The sequence below is a fragment of the Brachyhypopomus gauderio genome, chromosome 15 (assembly GCF_052324685.1).
Source record: "Brachyhypopomus gauderio isolate BG-103 chromosome 15, BGAUD_0.2, whole genome shotgun sequence".
Classification (NCBI taxonomy): domain Eukaryota; kingdom Metazoa; phylum Chordata; class Actinopteri; order Gymnotiformes; family Hypopomidae; genus Brachyhypopomus; species Brachyhypopomus gauderio.
The window spans coordinates 11,044,003-11,064,249 of record NC_135225.1 but is presented as its reverse complement, the minus strand read 5'-3'; the positions used below and the strand labels follow the sequence as shown (position 1 = coordinate 11,064,249).

Sequence of the window (20,247 nt, the reverse complement as noted above, 5' to 3'; positions counted from 1 at the left end):
AGTGATGCAGAAAAACTAATCCATGCATTCATATCCTCTCGTTTAGATTATTGCAACAGTCTCCTAGCTGGATGTTCTGGTAAATCGATAAACAAACTCCAGCTGGTTCAGAACACAGCAGCACGAGTTTTAACAAAAACTAAAAAGTTTGATCACATTAGTCCCGTACTATCGTCATTACACTGGCTGCCAATTAGATTCCGTATTGACTATAAAATACTTTTATTAACATATAAAACGCTGCATGGCTTAGCTCCAGACTATCTTAGTGAACCTATTGAACAATATAACCCAGCGCGTTCACTTCGCTCGCAGGACGCAGGGTTATTAACTGTTCCTAGGATCAAAAAGATCACAGCAGGTGGAAGAGCCTTTTCTTTTAAAGCTCCACAATTGTGGAATAATCTTCCTGCCTCTATTCGGGACTCAGACACAGTCTCAATGTTTAAAACTCGATTAAAGACTCATCTGTTTAGTTTGGCCTTTGATTAATCTGTTACATATTTACTACATCTCGTATCTTTTCTCCGAGGTTCACCTGGAGAGTAACATTGCAGTCGGAGCCTACAATACCAGCATTGCTGCTCCGACACGGAATGAAAGCCTGGCGTTCATCAACAGACATTTACAGTGACAATATCATAACCCAGAACTTTCATTTTTACCTTTACTTAGTCTGATTGTGTGATTTGTGTGTGACTTGTGTATTTGTCTGTATTTTGTGTAATCTGTGTGTTAACGGGCCGCCCAATGGAGGATGGGTTCCCTTTTGAGTCTTGGTTCTCCCGAGGTTTCTTCCTATTCCCCACTATCTTAGGGAGTTTTTCCTCGCCACTGTCGCCCTTGGCTTGCTCATTAGGGTTCTGGACCCGTAGTATTAACCTTTTAAATCCTGTAAGGCGCTTTGTGACAACATGTGTTGTGAAAAGCGCTATACAAATAAACTTTGATTGATTGATTGATTGACATATATAGGCAAACAAACGACCCTCAGGTGAGACGGATCACGGGCTCCGCCCACCTGAGGGACGCACATGACGTCACCAAACAACAACAACAACAACAGCCGCTGTGGACGGAGGCGGCCGGTAGGGGGCCGCCTCACCGTGACAGACCCCCCCACCAAGCCGCACTCCCCTCCAGTGGGTGTGTGGCACACAGCGGCTGCACACAAAACACAAAGAGGCAGGAAGGCAGGGACAGGCATGGACACCTCCTGAGTCCGGGAGCTGAAACACAAAAACACACATTACTCAGCTCGCCTCCCCGGGCGGGACCCTGGACCGACTGGGCCGTTAACAACACAAAACCACACCCCGGTCGGTCACAGGGCCCTCACGCCCTAATCGGCGTTTAGCCAGAGAGCCCCAAGGGTGTGCGGACGAGGAGTTACGACTCCTTTGTCGTCCTTAGTGTGTGTGTGGGTGCAGGTTACCTCCCCGAGGCGTGGCTACTTCTCCTCCTGGACCTACCTCCTCCCAGAGCTGACCCCGGCCCTTGGCTAGGGGTCACCCCAGCCTCCTGGGGAGCCAACCCCTCCCGGGGCCCCTCATCGCATGGTGGACTCCTCCACCCAACCCAGGAGCACCAGAGACCGAGGCCCAGAGCACCCCCGACGCGGGCTAGGGAGCAGCCCCAAGGGCCTCCTTGTAACGTGAGACCTCCGAACACAGAGGACTCACGGGGTTTGTATTAGATGGACTCAGGAGCAAACTCAAAGGACAGATAGTGAACTGAGACCTCCACGATAAGCGGGAAAAGCAGAAAACAAAAGCAGAGATTAAAACTCTGAAAACCAACAGAAAATACACGGAGGAGAAAACTCGACGTGTCGGCAAAAAGGAGAACAAACGAACAAAATAATAAACTTCAGAAACGAAAAACACACGGAGGAATGACTCAACGTGTCAGCGAAACCGAGACGCACAAACGAACAAAGTAACAAACGCCAGTGAAGGGCAGCTGGCTGAAGCATGATGCTTGGGAAAAAATAACTAAGACAATCCTTCAAAGAAACAAACAATAGGAAGGATAAAGAAGGGGGAAATCTTGAGGTAGGCCAGGGAAGGTGCAGGAGAAAAACTCGAAAAGAATAGCGTGGTAGCGAAGACCAACACAGAGAACCTGGAGAGAATACCGGCTGGCAGTACGAGCGAGAGGCAACGAACAACTCAGCAGTGAGGCACTGCAACTGTGCCTGTTAAATAGGGGAAGGCACAGCTGCATGTCCTCACTGCTGATTGCGTCTCGCTTGCGCATTAAGTTGCGCACTCCTCCTCGTGACGACAGGAGGGGCGGTCCTGGACCCAGCCCTGACAGAAGTAGGTAGAGCGCGCCCTCTTGTGGCGACAGGGGGAACGGTCCTGGACCCAGCCCTGACAGAAGTAGGTAGAGCGCGCCCTCTTGTGGCGACAGGGGGAACGGTCCTGGACCCAGCCCTGACAGAAGTAGGTAGAGCGCGCCCTCTTGTGGCGACAGGGGGAACGGTCCTGGACCCAGCCCTGACACTCCTGGTCACCCTGGGCAGGAGGGAGGATCTTCTCAGACCGGAGCCCCATGGTCCCCAAACATCCGGGGGCCCCAGCCCTCTAGGGAGGGGCTCTTCATGACCGGGCTCCGGTCACCCCACAACACAAGGGGGCTCCTGCCAGGTGGAGACCCCCACAAGGTCCAGGAACACCACGACACCGCCAGGGGGAAGCACCTGCACAGAAAACACACACACACACACACACACCCAGACACACACAAACATAAAACACAAACGCGCCCTACCCTATTCAGGGCCTCCCTCGGGAGCAAAGCCCTCCGTGCCACACCCCATGGCACGGGACCACAGCCGGTCCCCCCCCCAAACACACATTTAAGGGGAGGAGCATGCGTGGAATTACACACAAACAGTTGACAACACGCTAGGACAACACACACGCAAAACTAGACAAACAAAACTGTGTACAAACAATGAACGGAACGGGACCCATACGTGCACGCTCAATAGACAGTGACGCGCCACTCAGGTTCGCAGTCGCTCCCCCACATTAAACACAAGACGACGGGGGAGCGAGGTGACGGTGATGAGCGGTACCCGCGTCACACATGAAACATTCAACACAAACACAAACGAGCGACGCACATTGACCAATGTTACCATTCATACGTACACATTAACCCCACACAAGACAAAGAGCACACCCAGGGAGACTGCCCTGGTCCTCGCCGTGCCACACATACAACACGAGCACGGCGGAGCTCTTCCAACAAACAAACGACAAACACGAAGAGTTTTTCCCAGGGCAGACAGCCCTGGTCCACGCCGTGCCACAAACACAACACAAAAGCACGGCGGAACTCTTCACAAAACACCACGCAGACAAACACTTACCACGAGACATGACCACGAACGAAGGAAAAAGAAAAAGAGACTCGGCGGCTTCCGAAGGGTGGCTGGTCATTCTGTGACGGGCGGGGGTGAGCAACAAAAAGGAAGCGATCACGCCAAGTCTCAGGGAAAAAGGATGGTTTAATAGAAAGTGTCCAAACCTAAAACCCGTGCAATAGATCCAAATTAAGGATATAATGACCAGCGGTCATATATAGGCAAACAAACGACCCTCAGGTGAGGCGGATCACGGGCTCCGCCCACCTGAGGGACGCACATGATGTCACCAAACAACAACAACAACAGCCGCTGTGGACGGAGGCGGCTGGTAGGGGGCCGCCTCACCGTGACACTGTCTACCCTGATCCTGTGTCCTAACTGACCCTGTGGATGGTTTGCTATTGTATTGTTCCATTATTGCCATGGATTTATGCACCTGAATTATTAAAAATGGTTTACCACATATCATGTGTATTTTTTAATTGATTTATTAATCAATATCAATTATTGATTTTATTTTTTAAGTTTTTACACATTTCATTAATATCCCTTTAGACTCCATAACTTGTAACGTCCGGGTGTAGGAGGCAGGCACCAAGACGGTTATGGTGAACAGATAACATTTATTGAAACAAATACGTGTAAGCTCTGTGCGGAGCGCAAGCAGCACATACACACTCACGCTGACACTTGGCTTTAGACAAAAACGAGCACAAGACACTGCGCGAACGCACATTATATAGGTGAGTTACACAGACCCACGTGACCTCAAGACAAGGCACAGGTGTAACAAACGAACACGCTCACAAACAACCCACACCCACGGAAGTACAAACATGGACATAATCGCACGCAGATAACAGTATGACACGCCCACAGAGAAGGGTCCGGAGCTGTTCCGTGACAGAACCCTCCACCAGGGGTTCGCTACTCCCGGAGCGTCCCGCGCAGCTGGAAAGCCTCGAACCAACACCAACGGGCAGGTCCGGAGCCGCCGGGATCACGAGCCTCTGAGAGCCGTCACCCCCGACGGCGGGAACCGCCGCGAACAGCTCTAGCACACCCTCCCTGGGAGAAAACATTAGGGGGAGAAAACATTAAACACAGGCACGAGTACAAACACGCACACCGGCACAGTAAACACAAAGGGCACAAACGGGAACAGTGGGTTCAGGAGACACATTGGGACAGACAAAAACACAGGAACACAGACATTCATCCCCGGAGCCAGGCCTCCCACCTTGGGCGAAGCCTGTAGCAGCGAGAAAGCCCCAGGGGCTGGAGACGCTGCAGACGGCGGTACTCCTCCCGCCTGTTCCGCCCGCTCCCCGCAAGGTGCCGCACGGCTGGCGGACGCGCGAGGTGCAGCGCGACTTGTCGACCGCTTGGGGGCAGCACCACCGGTGGACGCGCGAGGTACAGTGCGACTTTTGTCCCGCTTGGAGGCAGCGCGACCGGCGGGTCTCGCGGCAACCTTCCTCTCAGGTCCGCGGCTCCCTCCTCCGGGAGTGCCGTAGGGGCCTGCCGCCCTATAAGCTTGCCGGCGCTCCTCCCCCCTCTCAGGGAACCCCCCGTAGGAAGCCCCTCCTTCGCCAGGCCAGCCTCCCCTGGATTTGGTATCGGAGGTGGTGTCCATCGCTGGCTCTTCCTCCTCGGCTACGCTCCAGTCCATGGACCGAGCGGGGGTCTAGCACCGAGAGTGCTCCATGGGCTCCTCCTCCTCGGAGTCCCCACTCTCTGACGCGGACGGACTGTCCGGTCCGCTACCACCCCCTTTGTACACGGTCGGGACCGAACATACTGACGGAGGGCTTTCCCCCTCACTCTCCTCGCCCTGCTCGTTGTCTCCCGAAGGGGCTGAGCATACAGACGGAGCGGGGCTGACTTTTCCCTCGTCTTCCCCATAACACTCAGAGGGGGTTGAGTATAACGACGGAGGGGGGCTGACTACCTCCCTCTCATCTTCATCGGAGTGCTCGGTAGTCTCCGACCACTCCGACGGCGGGGGGCTGATGTCTTCCCTCTCCTCTCCGTAATACACCGTCGGCGCTGTGTATATGGAAGGTGAGTAGCCGGCTCCACCTTCCTTCTCTTCCTCCTCCGAGTCCTCACTCCCGAACTCGTCTTCCGGAGGGCGGGCACTCACCATCCCCGCGTAAACAATCAGCGGGTCCTCTGTGCCCTCTGCGGTATCAGCCAGGGGGGTGGTCTCGCGCATTGTTGCGCGGAGTCCCTCTCTCCACGCCGCCTGGAAAAACACCTCGTTTCAATGCACTTTATGTATTGTTATGTACAAAATGTATTGTTTTTCAATAAAGTGATAAAGTGCATTGAAATGTAATGTAATAGTGCTTTTGCATTGCATTTTGGCACGTATTCTGCATGTTTGTATGGAAAAGCAATGCATTTTGTGGATTGCATTTCCATTTTTGCCTAGTAGGGATTACATTTCGATTTGGCACTGAATCCTCTCCATAGTTCTTAGTTTGTTTGAGTGTATTTAATGCCTGTCTTGTCTCATGGGTTACGGTTATGGGTTTTGTTCGGTTTGGTTACTTTGGTTTGTATAGTCTCTAGTGCTTTGTGGTATATCAAGGATTCAAGGATTCAAGGATTCTTTATTGTCATTCGCATCTCATGTGGTGCATGAGGTGGAACGAAATTCACAATCTCAAGGTCCCAGTTTTTAAAGCAAACCCAGCATTATTAAATAAAGAACCAATGTAAACAAGAGGGCATTTAAATATCGCTATAAATATAAGCTATAAATGTCTGTACAAAAAGAAAAGAAAATATAATAAAATAAAGTGTGAACAGTGCAGACAGCAGCAGCGATTTGGACATATCTCTGTTAAGTAGCAGCAACACTGGGATGACCATATGAAGTAAGTGGCATAGTGACTAAAGTGACTGTGCAGTGTGTGTATGTATGTGTATGTTTCTTATCTAGAGTTCAGGAGTCTCACAGCTTCTGGAATGAAGCTGTTTTTCAGTCTATTGGTTCTGCATTTGATGCTCCGCAGCCTTTTGCCTGAGGGGAGCGGGACAAAAAGTGAGTGAGCGGGGTGTGAGGGGTCCTTTCTGATGCAGGAGGCCCTTTTCCTGCACCTGGAGGTGTAGATGTCCAAGGTGGTGGGGAGAGTGACTCCGACAGTCCTTTGTGCAGCTTTCACCACCCTCTGCAGAGCTTTTCTGTCTGCAGCAGAGCAGCTTCCGTGCCACACGGTGATGCTGGAGCACAGCACGCTCTCCACCACGCATCTGTAAAAGGAGCTGAGGATGGGGCTCCCAAGTCCTGCTCGCCTCATCCGCCTGAGGAAGTAGAGCCGCTGGTGTGCCTTCTTTACCAGGCTTGAGGTGTTGTAGCTCCAGGAGAGGTCGTTACTCAGGTGTACTCCCAAGTATTTGTAGCTGGAGACTACTTCCACCGCGGCTCCTCCGACGTGCAGGAGGGGATGAGCATGTTGCTTCTTCCTGAAGTCCACAATCATCTCCTTTGTTTTCTTGACATTGATGCAGAGGTTGTTGTCCCTGCACCATCCCTCCAGGTGTTCCACTTCCTGCCTGTAGCCAGACTCATCACTGCTAGTAATGCATCCAACCACAGCTATGTCATCTGCAAACTTCACAATATGACAGCCCGGTTGAGTGGGTGAGCAGTCATAAGTGAGCAATGTTGTAATCAAGTGTATCATAAGTGTATCATGTTGTAATCAAACTGTGTTGCTATTTCGTTCATGTTTATTCTCTTTATTTCGTTCTGTCTTTCTGTCTACCCATCATGTTATTACTTGGTGGTTATGTTCATACATTGGACTCATTATCAGACTTGACCTAAGCCTGTTTTTTTTACCCTGATTTTGGTATGCCCTTCAATAAATCTTCTCCTCAGCTATTGTGTCCATCCTCTAGTTCCTTCACGCCGTTACAATACTATTGTATTGATTTTCAAACGTTTGTTTGCTGTGACAGGAATTTGTATTTATACATATTTTTTATTAATATTTTGTAATGTTTTTGTATTCTACGTGACATGTCCTCATTCCGATGCAAAGTGAAAGTGAAACTTGTAAAACACCAAAGATCATCTCGCTAAAGATGTGATAGAAAAGCAAAAGAAAAGGACACCATACCCCATAACGTCCGGTTTGCTCTGGACTCTTTTGGACTGAGATTTATGTTGGCATTGCTGGGATGTGTTGGAGTCACTACTCCAGCTGGGTGTCCTTCCACGCTCCCTCCATTTCCTTTTTGTTCAGTCCATAGACGTCTGCCGACATCTCAGGTTCCTTTCTCTGGATGTTTCTATTACCTATTACCAAAGATATTTTCTTCATCTCGTCCAGCATCACGACATCTGGTTCATTTGCCACTCCTTGTTCCTTTGTGTGGATCTGGAGGTACCACAGAATGTATGTTAATGTATTACACATCATATGAATGTCTGTTTGCGTGCAGAGAAACCACCTGCTACTCATTTCAACGTGAAATGTTTTATTAATCAGATTTATGAATACATATCTTCTGGCACTCAAATCTGTTCTCATTTCTAAAAAGGTTTTGGTTTATCAAGATGCAAGCTAGAGGAAAAAGGGAGAGATTTACTTTTGATACTAATTTAAATACCCTTACCCACCCTGCTCTCGTGAGTTCCTCCCATGTCCTTCCCCTTGTGAAAAAGAACACAAGACACAAGACTCAGAAACGATATAGCTATCTAAATAAATGAAGTAAGGAGAGAAAAGGAAATCATTTCAAGGGGAAATAATAAACCTATCAGAAACAGTAAGTAGCTTTTCAGTGTGGGCTTTCATGCTGATGTTATCATTTTGTTTTATTAAAAGTGTCATTTAACAGTGGCACCAAAAATGTGCTTGGGTGATCCAGACATACTTAATATGAAAAGAGCCATTTATGTCTTGTTTTTAAAGTATGTTGTTGAGGCACATGCCAATAAGTCAACACAAGATACCACTGTACACTCCAGAAATGATACTTGAATCACCTTTATCTGATAATAGCCAGTACTTTGGTAGTGATGGTGCGTTCATCAGATTATATTCTTATTTTTAATGATTGTTAAAATTGTTCATGCAGGAATCTGTTTTTTTTTTTTTTTTTTAAAGGTGTTGCTGGTTTGTTGAACCTTGTATTCATTTTATTATAATTTTACTTTCATTATAAAAAGAAGCATCCCAGGAGATGATTGTAAAAACTGCATTCATAGTAGTAATCTCAACAGTTTAGCAACTTTTATGGAGAGGGTTTTTGTTGTCATTGTTCAGACAACAGGTATTCTTTAACAAAGTTAAGTGATGAAACACTGAGGAACGTTGGCAGATTTCAGAAGAGATTTTGCAGTAATCTGGGCAATTACTGTTTTTTGTGGGTTCTATACTACCTTCCCTGTGCTACAGTGCTGAATAAGTACAGCTTATGATAGCTGACTTACTGCTATTGATTCCTCACTTTGTGACTGAAACTCAGATGGAGGAACATATAGTTGGTCCTTATGCAGGCAGCCCTCTCTGCGCTACTCACATGCCTGCTCCCACTCCCACACACTTTGCACTTTGCCAAACACCTGGTGGGACAGAGGCCAGTTGAGGCAAGCACTCAACTCTTTCACAGAAAGAATACTAACATATAGGCAGATAGGAATATAGGCAGACAGTTCAGAACAAAATTGAGTAACTGAGTAAACATACATATTTGCTGCAACAACTACAGCACTTGCACAGACAGCATGCAACATACCATGGTGCTATTTACGTTCCAGGAAATATGTAAATATGGAAGCTCTTTTTCATAGTTTTCTCTCTCTCTCTCTCTCTCTCTCTCTCTCTCTCTCTCTCTCTCTCTCTCTCTCCCTCCCTCCCTCTCTCTCTCAGCCCATTTCTCCCCAGACAGGCTATAAGATCTGAATCAGTGATACAAACCACTGGTACTTGTAAGCACTTGTATATGCTGTTAAAACAATTAACATGCTCTGTAAATGCAATATCTCAGCAAACCTCAGATGATGTTTTAGGTAAAAACACTGATATAAGCAAGTATTTTTCCACAGTGAGTTTATACCAAACAAAACCAAGGTTTTACATTTCCAGCACCATTTACACTCCTGATTATCTTGCATGCTTTAGACCTTCATGGCAAATCAGTTTAATACTATCCCCTGTTTGACCCATTTTTGTTTCCTGTTTATTAGTAAATACAAAGATGCTTATATCTTATTTATTACTCTTATCCAATTGGGTGTGTGACTGTACAGTTACCCCTCAAAGTCCTGGGAGCACATGGCTGCAGTGGTGAGATTAATGTGATCAGTCTCAGCTGTGCCTTGCTCTCACTGAGTGTGGGTCTCATCTCCTCCATCTCCATTATCATAAAATTGTAATACAATATAAAAAATATACTACATATAAATATAATTAAAATATAATAACATATTACAAAATGAAATATAATAAATATAATTAAAATAAAATTAATAAAAAAGAACCGCACACACATACTGTTTCATAACCTGAATGAAACTGAAAACGAATACTGAAAAAGAATACTGAGAACACTTCCACCAACAAATTGCACGCTTTTTGTCAGTGCTGTAATATTTAACCACACAAGGCATGCCACATGAACCTTTAAAATGAATATATTCATGTCAAGAATTGTAATCTTTAGCCATGATGTCTGTCTCTCTCCTTTTCTTTCTTTCCACAGCTATGACAGATTCACAGATCTTCCCAAATTCTTCCCAAAGTCCTCCTTCTGAGCGCTACTGTTCTGTCCTGCAGCAAATGCTTAACAACTCTCATAATAATAACACGCATGTCAATTATGTTGTGGTGAGCGTACTCGGGGTGGTGTCTGTCCTAGGTATCCTGGAGAACCTTTTGGTTCTGTGGGTGCTTGGATTCCGTCTGCGCCAGAAAACCGTTGCTGCAGTGTGGGTGATAAACCTAGCATTGTCTGACTTCCTAGCCATGCTGACGCTGCCACTTTTCACACACTACATACTGATGGGGCATGACTGGAACCTAGGTTTGTTGCTCTGCTCTGCTGAAGCTTCTATTTTCTTCCTTAACATGTTTGTTTCTTCATTCCTACTGGCTGTTATATCACTAGATCGGTGTTTATTGGTTGCCAAACCTGTCTGGAGCCTGAGACGGCGTTCAGTGGCAGCTGCGTGGAAGATCTGTGCTGTGGGTTGGCTGTGGGCGGCAGCCAACACGATTCCCTATTTCGTGTTCCGCTCTGTAACATCTAGAAGAGACGAACGTAAGCTTTGCTACCATGACTTTGCTCGGTATTCCACACCGCATAAGCTGGAGCGGGATTGCCAGGTGCTGCAGGCCATGACAGCTGTGTCGAAGATGCTGTTAGCCTTCGTGCTACCACTGCTCACCATTGCTGTGAGCTATGGCTACTTTGGTCAGCAATTCTATGCTCGCTGCAAGAGGAAGCAGAGTATGACGGTAGCTCTAAGGACTAATACAACAGTGGGCATGTCAACTTGTAGCCTTTCATCTGCTCCTTCACCAACTGCGCACAGTGGAACAAAACTGTCGCGAGGCTTCATCAAAATGGTTACCTCTGTCATCACAACCTTTGCCATATGTTGGGCACCATATCACATCTTCTGCCTGGTTGAGGTGATGGCTCAATATATGCCTGAAAAAACAGAACTTGTTGAGGTGGGGTTGCCTGTATCAACAGTGTTTGCCTTTCTGAACTCTCTGCTAAACCCCATAATCTACGCCTTCAGCTGCCCACACTTCTGCACGCGTATTCGGCAGAGTCTGGCGGTGCTCTTCGAAGGGCTGGTGGAGGAAAGAGGACCCCTCTGGAAGAAGGATGGACTCCAGATCCCTCAATAAGTACCCTGGCCTGCAGTCAGGGCAAAATGTGTTATGATACATGGAAAAGTTTCCACTGTCCAAAACATTATGATCTATGGCCAGTACACTTTAGAAGTTACTTTCATGGACTTGATTACAGTAATAGATGTAGAAAACATGTTGCATGCAGTGATCTTTAAAAATGGAGTACATTTTGGTCTACCATTAAAACTTCATAATAACAGGCAACATAGGTGTCATTTTTGAATGAATATCTGAATCATAAGTCAGAACTCAGTCAGTCAATGGTCATATTTATGTCCCTGTGGTGGACAAAATACACAAACCATATAGCCTATTTGAGTTAAAGTACCCAAAGATACCCAAGGTAAAACATTACCCCAGTACATGTAGAAGTCCTCCCTTTATTCCTCTACTTGAGTAAAAGTACAAAAGTATGAATGTAAAGTTAAGGCTCTAATATGTTTTATTGCTTTGCATGTAAAACCTGTCTAAATAGAATTTGTTTTCTAATGTAAACTGCTGTGTTCGAATGTTTATTTCACAACATCAATGCATTTAGCTAGCTTGAAGCTCCAAAAACTATGAACTGTGGTAAAACATAACGTGCTAGCTAGCTAACATAGTTAGCTACATGCAGAGTGCGTTGCTAAGGCAGTTTTTGGTTGTGTACTAGCAATAAGCTAGCTAGCTATGGATACAACACTAATGTCAGACTTATTTTAACATACACAAATAAACTGTTTTCTGCTATTGTTAATTAAATAAAATGACCAATAGGCCTATGAAAATAGCTCACCTCTACGATTTTCCTTAGATTGGATGGCACTTGAAAACAGAAAACATTTTCTTCAAATGAATACTTCAAACATTTTACTCAGATAAGGCCATGGGGTTTGTGGCGAGTTCGTTTCTTTCCTACTTGTAACGATCTGCGTGGCGCAGAGCATGGAGGCGGACACAAATGCTGAGAAGAGCGAGATTTATTACAGGGCATTCCATAATCGTAGTCGAAGTCACGGGCAGGGGTCACAACGGGAGAGCCATTCAGATTAGACAGGTACAGGGGCATGATAAGGACAGACACGAAACAAAACCAGGCTGAAATAACACTGAACAGAGAATAAACCAACAGAGAGTATAACACCGGGAACAGGGCACACAAATCACAAAAGCGCGAGGGAAAGAAACAACCAAACATCCAAAACAACCGACGAGGGACAAGGGACACTCAGGGACTATATATACAGGACTTTAAACAGGGAACAGGTGCGGGCAATGACACGGGGGTGTGGTAACAAACGAGGAATCACGGAGACAAACGAGCGGGGCAGGATAAACAGGCACGGAATACAGACATAAGGGAATCCGGAGTGACAGCTAGGGGAGGGGCCGCGGCCATACGTGACAGTACCCCCCCTCAAAGCGTGCCACTCCGGGGCACGCAAGGGCAGACAGGACAGGAACCAGACTAGGACCGGACAGGGAACCACGGAACACGGCGAGGGACAGGGACAGCAGACACGGGACAGACCGGAGGAACAGACCAGGGGAAAGCAGGGCACGGAGACCGGGGCATGGCAGGGACAGAGAAACCAGAGACTGACCAGGAGCCGGGCTGGGGCATGGCGGTACATGGGGCACAGGGAGACCGGACAGGGCAAGGAGCAGGAGCAGGGCTGGACAGTACAGGACCGGGGACAGACACGGGAGTGGGGCCAGGGGACAAGGCAGAGGCACACACAGAGGCAAAGACACTATGGACAACAGAGACCGGGACTGGAACAAAGGGAGTGACGACTTGGGGAACAGACACAGGGACCGGGACAGAGACAAACCCACCAGACACCGACACAGGAACGGGTACAAGGACACGAACAGGCACACACACAGGAACAGGAACCAACACAAAACCAGGCACAGGACACGGGAGCAAGGGGAACAAGGGAAACGAGACAGGATCACAGGGCAAAGCAGGGAACACATTCAGTCCAAGCCCACACGTGGGCAGCACAGTCTCTTGGGGGGCAGGCCTGGCCGGCAGGCGGGCAGCGGGAACAGGAGCCGGCAGGCGGGCAGCGGGAACAGGGGCCGGCGTGGACGACCCCTCCTGGGTCGCGGGGACAGGAACCGGCAGACAGGCAGCGGGAACAGGAACTGGCGTGGACAACCTCCTCCGGGTCGCGGGTACAGGAACCGGCGTGGACAACCTCCTCCGGGTCGCGGGTACAGGAACCGGCGTGGACGAGACGTACTCGGGGGGCGGAACCACCGGGCTGACGTCCTTGGGGGGCGGAACCACCGGGCTGACATCCTCGGGGGGCGGGACCGCCATACTGACGTCACCGGGGGGCGGGACCGCCATACCGACGTCACCGGGGGGCGGGACCGCCATACCGACGTCACCGGGGGGCGGGACCGCCATACCGACGTCACCGGGGGGCGGGACCGCCATACTGACGTCACCGGGGGGCGGGACCGCCATACTGACGTCACCGGGGGGCGGAGTCGGCCACTCTTGCCGTGAGTGTCCACTACTCCCCCCCAAAAAATTCTTTGGCGTCTTAAGGGGGGAAACTCGCAGGATCAGAGGAGGGAGGTGCTCCTCATGGAAGGCGACTTCTTCGTGCGCTGCGGCGACGGGGCTCCGAGTCGGAGGCGTGATCTTCCTCCTTCCCCGGTCTGGTCTGCGCCTGGAAGAACATACAGACACAACTGCTTCTCGGTGGCTTTCATTGTGACTCCGCCTCGTCGGAGGTATCGGGAGCTCACAATGGCTTTTGAAAGCCAACCGAGAGCCAGGCCAACGCTCGTCTGCACATTCATTCCGTCTGCCCGAATCTCGCGCTACAGGTTGCTCCTCCCTATAGCGTGTATCGAGTCGGGCAGACACATAGCGCTTGTCAGGGAGCTCGTCACAAAAGCCAGAAACCGAAAGTGATTTCGCTTTGTTTTTACAGCGACGAGACTCCCCTGTACCCACAGCGCAAGGGGAATTCCTGTCTCTGGTTTGTTCACGCTGTAATACCGGAGAGTCGAACCGAATTAAACCAGCCAACATCTCATTACAGCGATTGAACTTACCAGAGTCTCGCTCTCTCGCTGTGTCCTTGTATGGTCGGTTGTTATGTAACGATCTGCGTGGCGCAGAGCATGGAGGCGGACACAAACGCTGAGAAGAGCGAGATTTATTACAGGGCATTCCATAATTGTAGTCGAAGTCACGGGCAGGGGTCACAACGGGAGAGCCATCCAGATTAGACAGGTACAGGGGCATGATAAGGACAGACACGAAACAAAACCAGGCTGAAATAACACTGAACAGAGAATAAACCAACAGAGAGTATAACACCGGGAACAGGGCACACGAATCACAAAAGCGCGAGGGAAAGAAACAACCAAACATCCAAAACAACCGACGAGGGACAAGGGACACTCAGGGACTATATATACAGGACTTTAAACAGGGAACAGGTGCGGGCAATGACACGGGGGTGTGGTAACAAACGAGGAATCACGGAGACAAACGAGCGGGGCAGGATAAACAGGCACGGAATACAGACATAAGGGAATCCGGAGTGACAGCTAGGGGAGGGGCCGCGGCCATACGTGACACTACTTTTATGTAGGTATATGCTCTCCGAAAAGTTTATGTTACGCCGTTGAACCGAACCCTGACTGGTGCACGTGCTTCGCACTTCTTTTGTTTTGTTACTTTTTTAAATGAACACTTACGCCTGAAGGCGATTTCGCATAATGTAGTGAAGTAAAAGTAAAAGATTTGACTTTGAAATGTAGTGGAGTTGCAGTAAAACGTTACAAAAATTGAAATATTTGAGTAAAATAAAGAAACAAAAAAATTACTTAAGTACATTAACGAATTATATGCAGGCCTACTTCATTACTATCCACCACTGTTATGTCCACAGGAAACCCATGCTTTCCAAACATTTACAGAACAGCTAAAATAATTGTGCTTATGTTAAAGGACACACCTCCCATATGTGTATGAATTAAATCCATTGCCTTACACTGGTAATTTAGTTTTTAATGACCAGGATACCAACTATTGCGGAGGGCTACCAGATTGATAAGCATAAACCGAGGGGGGGGGGACGAAAGTTGTTGAGCGGGGGGGTTCATGTGCTAGCAACCGCGGACAATCGCTAATAGCAGCAAAAACATAAACGATGCAGCGCTTTGGTGCACGGCACTATAGTGAGCTATTTTTAAAACAAGCCCGCGGGCGACGTGGTGCCCGCGTGCACCGCGGGTTGGTGACCCCTGTCCTAGGGTATCTAATGGCATGTTTTCTCTTCCTGATTGCACTAGTTCACCTGGGTAGGGTTTTATTTATTTAGCAATGTGTGGAGAGAAAAAGAAAAATGAGTCATGTCTGATATTCACAAAGGCTCTGAGAGTATGAAGTGTCTGCTTTCATTCCTGTTCATGTTCATAATTGTCCTACAATCAGAGTCTAGAATCGCAGTCATGCTCTTAGTTGCTTTGTAAAACACAAGACACAATAAGAGTGACGTAAAACAAGATATATCACTTTACACTCAGGAGCACAACAAACATGGCATACTCCAAAAGGAAGCTATAAAACATGATATATAACAGAGCACACTCAAGTGGCCATATTTAAAGACACAGTTGCCATGCACACTGCCATCCAGCTGTTCTAACTTACCTATTGCAATGCCTTGCAAAATAATTCAACTTGCTTAGGTATTGGAGATTTTGTGATGGCATAATTTAGTTTGAAAGACTCTAAATTAATTCATTTAAAGTGATATTGGTCTGATGAAAAAAAAAAAAAAAACGCATAAATGTTATTTCAGTCCCAGTACTGTGGTTTACGCAAATGAAAGATGTTGCCCTAATGAGGACACAGTTGAGTTCTGTGAATCATTAATGAAGAAAAGTCTGGAGTTTGCCAGATTGCATAAGAATGACGTAGCTAAACTGAGGAGTAAGGTTTCATGGTCAGATGAGACAATCATAGAATGTCTTGGCCAATATTAAAACCGTTTTATGTGTGGTGCCACAGTGAAGGATGGATGTGGTGTGATGTTGTGGGGATGCTTTTTTTCAGTGGGGATTATGCATCTTGTTAAAACTGGTGCTCGGTACAAGAAAATACTGAAAAATACTGTGATTCTGAGCCCTCAAGATGCTGTCTCCTCCAAGGCATGTGTAACACGTCCAAGATTGATTAAATGAACGGTTACTGAAATGCTGTAATAGTAGTAAATACTAGGTCAGCCTTATACAGTATGTCCTACATGGGCCTGTAAAACTTAGGGGGTGAAGGAGATGCATGTGAACCTGAGCAAGACAAAAACAATAGGCATGAATATAAAAACATAAGAGGATTTAATCAGATAGAGAGGAGGAGGAGGAGGAGGAGGAGGAGGAAGGCAGGATTAAACCTGATGTAAACAGGGCATACAGAACAGGAATCTATAATAAATATGTCTGAGTGTTTGTTTTCTTGCTTGCTACATTTTGTCTATCTTGGCCATACCCAGTAATCAAAGGCAAAGGAGTCTAGAATTACTCAGAAGAGATCATCAATTCTGCAATTATTAATCCATGACAAAATTATTTGACAATATAAGAAAACAATATTAGTGCTTTTTAGGAAATTATATAATTGTTTTGTTGCATGGTTCTATGCATCTCTTGGAGTTTATGCAAAAAGGTTTACAGAATAATGTAGTGGTGATCCACATCATCACTGAAGCTGATGGATTCAGGACCCGTACAGACACAGCATATGAAGGAGGGGCTGATGAGAGTGGGAGAGACGATGGAGACTCAACCAGTGAGTGAAACAGAGCAATGGAGAGATGAAAAGAGAAAAGGAGGAGGGGCAAGTAATAGAGTGATAGAGTGGTTCTCCAGAGATGCTCACTCCGCGAGGATACGAAAGAGAAGAAAGCAAACAGGCAAAGAGACGGATTTTACTGCCCGTGTTAGGAGTAATTGTGGATGCAGGCAGCATGGATCCAGTTGAGATCCCTCAGAGCAAGATTTTGAAAAAAGTAAGTAAGCATGTTTCCTTCTCGGTCTTAGGATATGATGTTTAAGTAATAGCATATGGCATGCTTGACATTTCTAACTTTATTTATAATACTCAATTGTTGATTTGCTGTGGGCCTAAAGGAAAGGCTTTGAGGTGTGTTGATGCCCACACGTTCTCAGGAAAAAAAAAACTAGTCAATAAACTGAAGACATGTACTTCAAATCCTTTTTCTTGTTTGTCTGTAAGCTGATGTCATAACTTACACCATCCAGTTTCTAAACACGAGGATTTGCAGTTGTCTTATCACAGTGTAACTCTGAGCTGAATGAGTGGATTCTCATTTTATTTATTTATTTATGCATTTATTTATTGTTATCCTTTACTTTTTTCAGTAGACAGTGATTAATACACATTGGTTTTTCTACATATTCTGCAGTGTGAATAATCAAATTGTATTAGGATATTTTCCACATTTATTGTATACTAATAAATCTGATAAATATGATTGGTCTTATTTGGGCTATGTTTCATTTAACACATGTAATGTATGGAGGTAAGTCTCTACTGGGGTTTTCAAACCAGTGCTTTGAGACTTCCATCCAGTCCACCTTTATATTCAACTCCAGCTCCAAACAGGTCCAGCTCCATCCTATTCAGGACATCTAACACTAAAGAATGCGTATTACCTGGTGCAGGTGTTTTAGGAAATGAAACACTGTGATAATTTGCACTGACAGGGGATCCATGAGGACAGGACCTAAAAGCTCTCAGGTCTACATGACCACCATCCTCAGACCATATCTCCACATGCTTTTGTTGCCTCTCTTTTCCTACTTCCAGGGATCCATTAAAAAAAAGATTGAGAAGCTGAAGAGATGGAGTGTCTCATCAGGCGGGAGTTTCAGTTGTTCCACCAGAACAGAGCCTGTGAGTCTGAGCATGCCCAGTAAGGCTGTGGAAGACCCCTGGAAGGCTGAGAGTCAGCGTAGGAAGCTCTGGCCAATGGTGGCCTCTGTGTTTGGTCAGGTAGGAATAAAATATCAGATTTTTGACACTTGCATCTCAGATGTTGATTAATGTGGTTCTAGATTCTTCATTTACAGATTCTTCATGGGTTGTGCCATGATGAAGTGCATCTATAATTATGAATGCATTGCTCACAGTGACCCAGTCTGTATTTAATTATGTCTCCCGCTGCATCTCTCTTATGCCATACTGTACTGAAAACAACTCTATAGCTTATCAGTGTCAGCTGCATTGTGTTCTGCATTTGTTATCGGTTTGTTGTGGAACCAACTAGACTGGAGCCTATTTGGTTTTAAAAATTACAACAGGAGTATTCAAAAATGCCTTGACAGGTCTTACATTTTGATAAACATTGCTGCATATACACTAGATATCTGCACAGCAACAACAGTGTTTTCTAGGTCATGCACATGTGTTTTTATGTTTGTGTGTGTGTGTGTGTGTGTGTGTGTGTGTGTGTGTGTGTGTGTGTGTGTGTGTGTGTGTGTGTGTGTGTGTGTGTGTGTGTGTGTGTGTGGGGGGCTTAAATGACAAATTCACCAGTCCCTCACAAATTCTCTAACCTTTTCTGAGCACTCATGATTACAGACAGCATTAATCACGCCCAGAGCTGTCTGGCAGTGTGGGGAGATTAGAAGGCTGGCTGTGGTGTTAGTCTCTGGCTATGTCTGGCTATGTCTATTCGAAATATCTGTCATTACTCGATCTTCTGCGTGGCATCTAATCAAAACACTGTCTTGTCTACATTACAGTATGTTCTTTTCATTATGCCGTGTGACGGGAGGGACAGAATTAGTCTATAGTCCTAGTCTAGATCTCAGTTCACAGTTTAGAAGTAGTTCAGCATATCTGCTTTAAAAAACATAAATGGTGTAGTATAAACAACCCCTTCATCTCATACCATGTGACAGATGGGACAGCAAAAATAATAAGAGAAGATTTCAGAAAGTTAATGACTGCAAGGATGGAATGAGGAAAGAGAAACAGAGAGAAAATGAAAAACAGATCAACAGAAAAATAAATAAAGAGAGATATAAACAGAGAGAGATAAAAAGAGTAGGGAGGATAAATTGATTAAAATACACAAGATTATGTGGGTGAGATTAACAAGATGTCTGATGGGTCAAGAGGTAAGACGAGCTTGTTAGAAACTGAATCACTTCCTGGCATTCTTCAGTTATGAAAATAGCCAGAGTAACTACATCATCAGCTGTACCAACAACTTTGCAAATCATCCTCTGTAAACATGGTAATTTTGTGCTAAAAGGGTTTTTGTACATACAACGCCTACACCACCTACACAGCTCTATTGAACTCTATTGTCTCTTCTCTTCCATAAGTGCAAATACATTTTTTGGGCCTTTGTGCTTACCTTGGTGTTTAACCATAAAACCTCTCTGCTCCTCGTGTCTTTTGGTATCAAATCGCCAGTCAACCTTTTGTTTTAAAACACAAACACACATTATTCATAATGTCAACTGAAGCTGTGTCCATGTCCAAAACATCTACTAGTAATGCAATGAGAAAAGGGTAATTTTTTTACCCATAAAGATTTCCCCTTTTTACCCTTAAATATTTCCTGTCTCTTTGTTTTCATAAGATGAGAAAAATCACACAATGTTTGGATCTCTGGATTGGGCAGACCAATGGCTTTTGCCTCCAAAAAAATACCTATCTCAGAATACGAGAGTATCTGAACTCTATATTTTAGCACTGAAATCACAGGCTGTCTTATTTGCTATGACTAATGGGAGGATATGTGGTCTCGATCCAGTGTTCCTCACTCACCACCTCTCTGGGTCTGCCTCTGTTTTCCTCTCCTGTCATCTGATTGGGGTTTGGCCCTAATCCACTGACAGACCACCCATGCATGGAAAACGATGCAAATCCCAGATAATATCACTCATGTGCCCGCACGCACGCACCCACACACACACACACACACACAC

General features: G+C 46.3%; 2 protein-coding genes across 6 annotated transcripts in view; both read left to right on the top strand.

The window, feature by feature from the left end:
* The first annotated feature begins 7,952 nt into the window (after window positions 1-7,952).
* LOC143476224 (prostaglandin D2 receptor 2) lies at window positions 7,953-13,452 on the top strand. The gene is made up of 2 exons (XM_076974299.1): window positions 7,953-8,164; window positions 10,103-13,452. Exon 2 carries the CDS (start codon window positions 10,105-10,107, stop codon window positions 11,257-11,259), a length of 1,155 nt encoding a protein of 384 aa, XP_076830414.1. The 5' UTR covers window positions 7,953-8,164; window positions 10,103-10,104; the 3' UTR covers window positions 11,260-13,452.
* A 3,384-nt stretch (window positions 13,453-16,836) lies between these two features.
* The window catches only part of cabp2a (calcium binding protein 2a), a 16,971-nt gene continuing 13,560 nt past the window's right edge, over window positions 16,837-20,247 (top strand). Inside the window, exons 1-2 of one of the 5 annotated variants that reach the window (XM_076974301.1) lie at window positions 16,837-17,291; window positions 18,113-18,298. In XM_076974301.1, coding sequence (XP_076830416.1) covers window positions 17,154-17,291; window positions 18,113-18,298 — 324 coding nt within the window. In that variant the 5' untranslated portion in view covers window positions 16,837-17,153. Of the gene's footprint in view, window positions 17,292-18,112; window positions 18,299-18,322 lie in introns of those variants that run through there. The other 4 variants (XM_076974302.1, XM_076974300.1, XM_076974304.1 and 1 more) reach the window with 4 other exon arrangements.

Excerpts from the sequence above, each read along its gene's own strand:
- LOC143476224 (XM_076974299.1), top strand. The coding sequence starts at position 10,105 with ATGACAGATTCACAGATCTTCCCAAATTCTTCCCAAAGTCCTCCTTCT.